The sequence below is a fragment of the Gastrolobium bilobum genome, unplaced genomic scaffold (genome assembly GCF_033153095.1).
Source record: "Gastrolobium bilobum isolate Gb01-03AN ecotype WA unplaced genomic scaffold, APGP_CSIRO_Gbil_v1 utg25027, whole genome shotgun sequence".
NCBI lineage: Eukaryota > Viridiplantae > Streptophyta > Magnoliopsida > Fabales > Fabaceae > Gastrolobium > Gastrolobium bilobum.
Genome location: NW_026899751.1, coordinates 8,404 through 11,759, shown reverse-complemented (window position 1 = coordinate 11,759; position 3,356 = coordinate 8,404). Strand labels below are relative to the sequence as shown.

General features: G+C 31.9%; 1 protein-coding gene across 1 annotated transcript; it reads right to left on the bottom strand.

Moving 5' to 3' along the window:
* Positions 1 to 305: 305 nt before the first annotated feature.
* On the bottom strand, positions 306 to 1,610 carry LOC133293225 (casparian strip membrane protein 2). The gene is made up of 3 exons (XM_061491761.1): positions 1,366 to 1,610; positions 640 to 763; positions 306 to 518 (listed from the first exon to the last, which is right to left on the bottom strand). Exons 1-3 carry the CDS (start codon positions 1,608 to 1,610, stop codon positions 306 to 308), a joined length of 582 nt encoding a protein of 193 aa, XP_061347745.1.
* Between the last annotated feature and the right edge of the window lie 1,746 nt (positions 1,611 to 3,356).

The window sequence follows — 3,356 nt, the reverse complement described above, 5'->3', positions numbered from 1 at the left end:
TTGTACTTCCTTGACTGGACCATATATAAAATTGGTATGAAGGTGTAAAATGATCCTTTTCCAATTTTATGGTATGAGATAAATTTCGATCTAGCTCTTACTAGAGAATAAGGAAACTACCGAGGAAAAAAAAAAACAAGAGAAGAGAAGAGAAGAGAATTAATGCAAGTAATCAATTTGACACATCATGAAAGGAAATTTAACCTTACATAGCCTGAAAAAGACATAAGAAAACAGAGTAAACCAAACATAACAATAATACAGGTAACTTAAGCCCCTGCACGATTGCACCTTACATATATCTATTATTTTTTAAGAGCCAAAGCAGACATAACAATCAACAACACAAAGATAACCACAGCAACGAACGATGACACCACTGCTCCACTGGTTTGTGAACAGAAATCTCCAAACTGATTGCATATTGCAAGCCAATTAGAGTTTTGATTTCCGTTATGTGCCAAATAAACAATAGCAGCAGCTGAAGCAGCACTAGCAGTGGCCAAAGTCAAAAACACCTATACAAATTCATAAACAAACACAAGAGAATTTTAATTTTAAATTGTGCAAATGTTTGAATACTTAAAATAGCTTTGGCATAATTATTGTGTCTAATTAAGGGTTAGGGATCATAATTACTGTGTCTAGGATGATGAGGAAAAGCCTTGGTCCAACTGCATGAGGGCGTACGATGGTTACTATAGAGAAAGGTAGGGATAGGACCAAGTAGCCACCCACGAGTGCCATTGTAATAACGAAAAACCTGCATTTTGATAAGCATAGGTTATATATGAATGAGTGCAAATATATATACTTTTGGAAAAATCTCAATCATTCATTCATATAACAACAAGACAACGATTAAAAAAGGTTTAATGTTTAGGAGAAGGATCCGTTTACAAATTTTTTTTACAAATTACACTAAATCTGACCGGTCATACATTCTTGATTGAAGTATGACCGGTCAGACATAGTGTAGTTCGTAAGAGTTTGTAAACAAAAAGTTTGTAAATATAACTTTTCCCTGATGTTTATGTTGCAAATTAGAGATAAAGTTATATCTTGTGTAGATAGTTGGGAGTGAGTGTGTGTGGTCCTCTTAGGAGATGAGAGAGAAAAAGGGACTCCATCTATTTACCTATGTCCTTATGAAATAACTTTCTTGCTGAAGAAAAATTAAACCCTAATTAAAATGATCATTTCTGATCTTTTGTGTTATTTTGTCATTAAAATTGTGACTATTGATACGTGAATGAATGACTTATATGTTTAATATGAGATGATCACGTTAAAACAAGACCTAAGAGGATTGATTCCGATATTTTGAAAGCATATAAAGAGTTAAGAGTCTTGAGAGTCACATACTGGAAAGTAGAAAAGTTATCATAACTGGCTTCAAACTGAAAGAACTGAGTGAAGAAAGGGAGTTTCTGATCACTGGTTCCCATGGTGGCAGCAGCACCAAGAGCAGCTGCTATAGCACCTAACCTTAGAATGAAGTCCATTATGGCTATTCCTTTCTTCCATCCTCCTGGCCTTGGGGGTGCAACTAAAACTGTTTTTCCTTTGGAAACTTTGCTTGACTCTGGGACATCAATGGTGGTAGACATTTTTGGGTTTGAAACTTGAGAGAAGTGTATATTCAAAGAATATATGAAACTGCAATATGAATTATAAAACTCAGTTATGGAAATGGCTAGATGGTAGTAGCTTATATAGAGAGAGAATGGTCAACGTTAAGATATGTTATCTAAGACAGGAGAAGGCAAGTGGAGTTGTTATGAAACCATTTCCACTTCATACGCACCTTTTGATAGCAAAGCAAGTAGAGGTATGAGAGAAAGATTACTTAATTGTTTTGATATGGGATTTGTTACATTAAATTTGCATGAGGACAAGCGATGAAAGTTGCTATTAATTTAAGTTCAGAATCTTACTTGTTGCTATAATAAAGAAAAGTCTATTCTAGTTAGTCAACCAAACCGCATAGCCTCTCTAATTTAGAGTTGTAATATTGGAATCTTTGTCACCCCATGCCTAAGATACTTTGGCAAATATTACAAAACCGAGAGACTAATGATAATAATTGATGGGTCTTCTCATTTACATTTTCTTCACTTAATTCATTTGTTACCAACATGAAATTTCATCACTCAAAATTTTAATATTCTACCTTCCCAACACTAGTATTTTCCTCTTAAATGAAGTTATTTTAATTTCAAGTATTATAGTTGCCAGTTAAGTCTTTTCTAATAGTCCACAACATAGGTTGGGACCGAACTTAAGCACTCACAAAGGTGGAGTCAGGATAGGGGCCAAATTATATGTATTTTAAAATATATAATTAAATAAAAATATTACAAAATAGAATAAAATACTCACAATATAATATTACATAATATAAATTAAAATATTCTCAATACAAAATAATATATTACAATAATCAAGATCACTTTACTTAAGTCTTGCTCTACATTGTTTTGTAGTATTTAAATTTTCTATTATTGAAATGGGGTTTTGACCTAAGAAATGCAAATTTTAAAAAAATCCACTTGTTTAGTTTGTTGACCAAACGTTTTACCGGACTAATGCAGGAAGATGCGTTTCAGGTGGTTACGCGTTTAGTCGCGCATCTGACACATGCGCGTTTCTGACAAATATGAACACGTATGTACCAAGTACATGTCTAAACACGTCTGTACCATGTGCGCATTTCTAACTGTGACGCAACTATACCACGGAATGCGTGCCTGAATATGACGCATCTTGGTATTGTGCTCGTCAGATTTGGTCAAAAACCCTTGAATATGTGCTAAACTTTAAAGCAATTTCCTTTTCAAGAAATTAATTTTCTATTTCATTTCGAACTTCACTCTTATTATCGACATGATTGAGAAAGCATTCTCAGTAAATGGGAGAGTAAGTACAAGTCTAAGTAATTTATTAATAAGAGGATAAACGATTGATTTGTCAACCCTTGACATAATTCATCTTTAAATTTATTTGAGATTTAAATTGATTTCAAATCTACGTGGGATTGACTAAAAAAAAACCTTTTTATTGTATTAAAATGTACATCTTATCCAATTTTAAAATCCTAAATCTACTCTTCATATTTTATTTATTTATTATATAGATAGATATCAAATTTATTTCAGATTGACTATAAAATAAAATTAGTTATATCATGTATAAATTTACTTTTTATCCGATTTTCAAATCTTATTTCAATTCTTCTTATCTTATTTAGTGACTTAATTATTATATATTGATATTTTAGGTAGACGGCAAATATATTTGTGATTGATTAGAAATCAAATAAAATTAACTTTATTGTATTCAAATCTATTTTCTAT

Excerpts from the sequence above, each read along its gene's own strand:
- LOC133293225 (XM_061491761.1), bottom strand. The coding sequence starts at position 1,610 with ATGTCTACCACCATTGATGTCCCAGAGTCAAGCAAAGTTTCCAAAGGA. Across the intron at positions 764-1,365 it reads GATAACTTTTCTACTTTCCA|GTTTTTCGTTATTACAATGG; the intron begins GTATGTGACTCT and ends ATCAAAATGCAG. Across the intron at positions 519-639 it reads TCCTCATCATCCTAGACACA|GTGTTTTTGACTTTGGCCAC; the intron begins GTAATTATGATC and ends GAATTTGTATAG.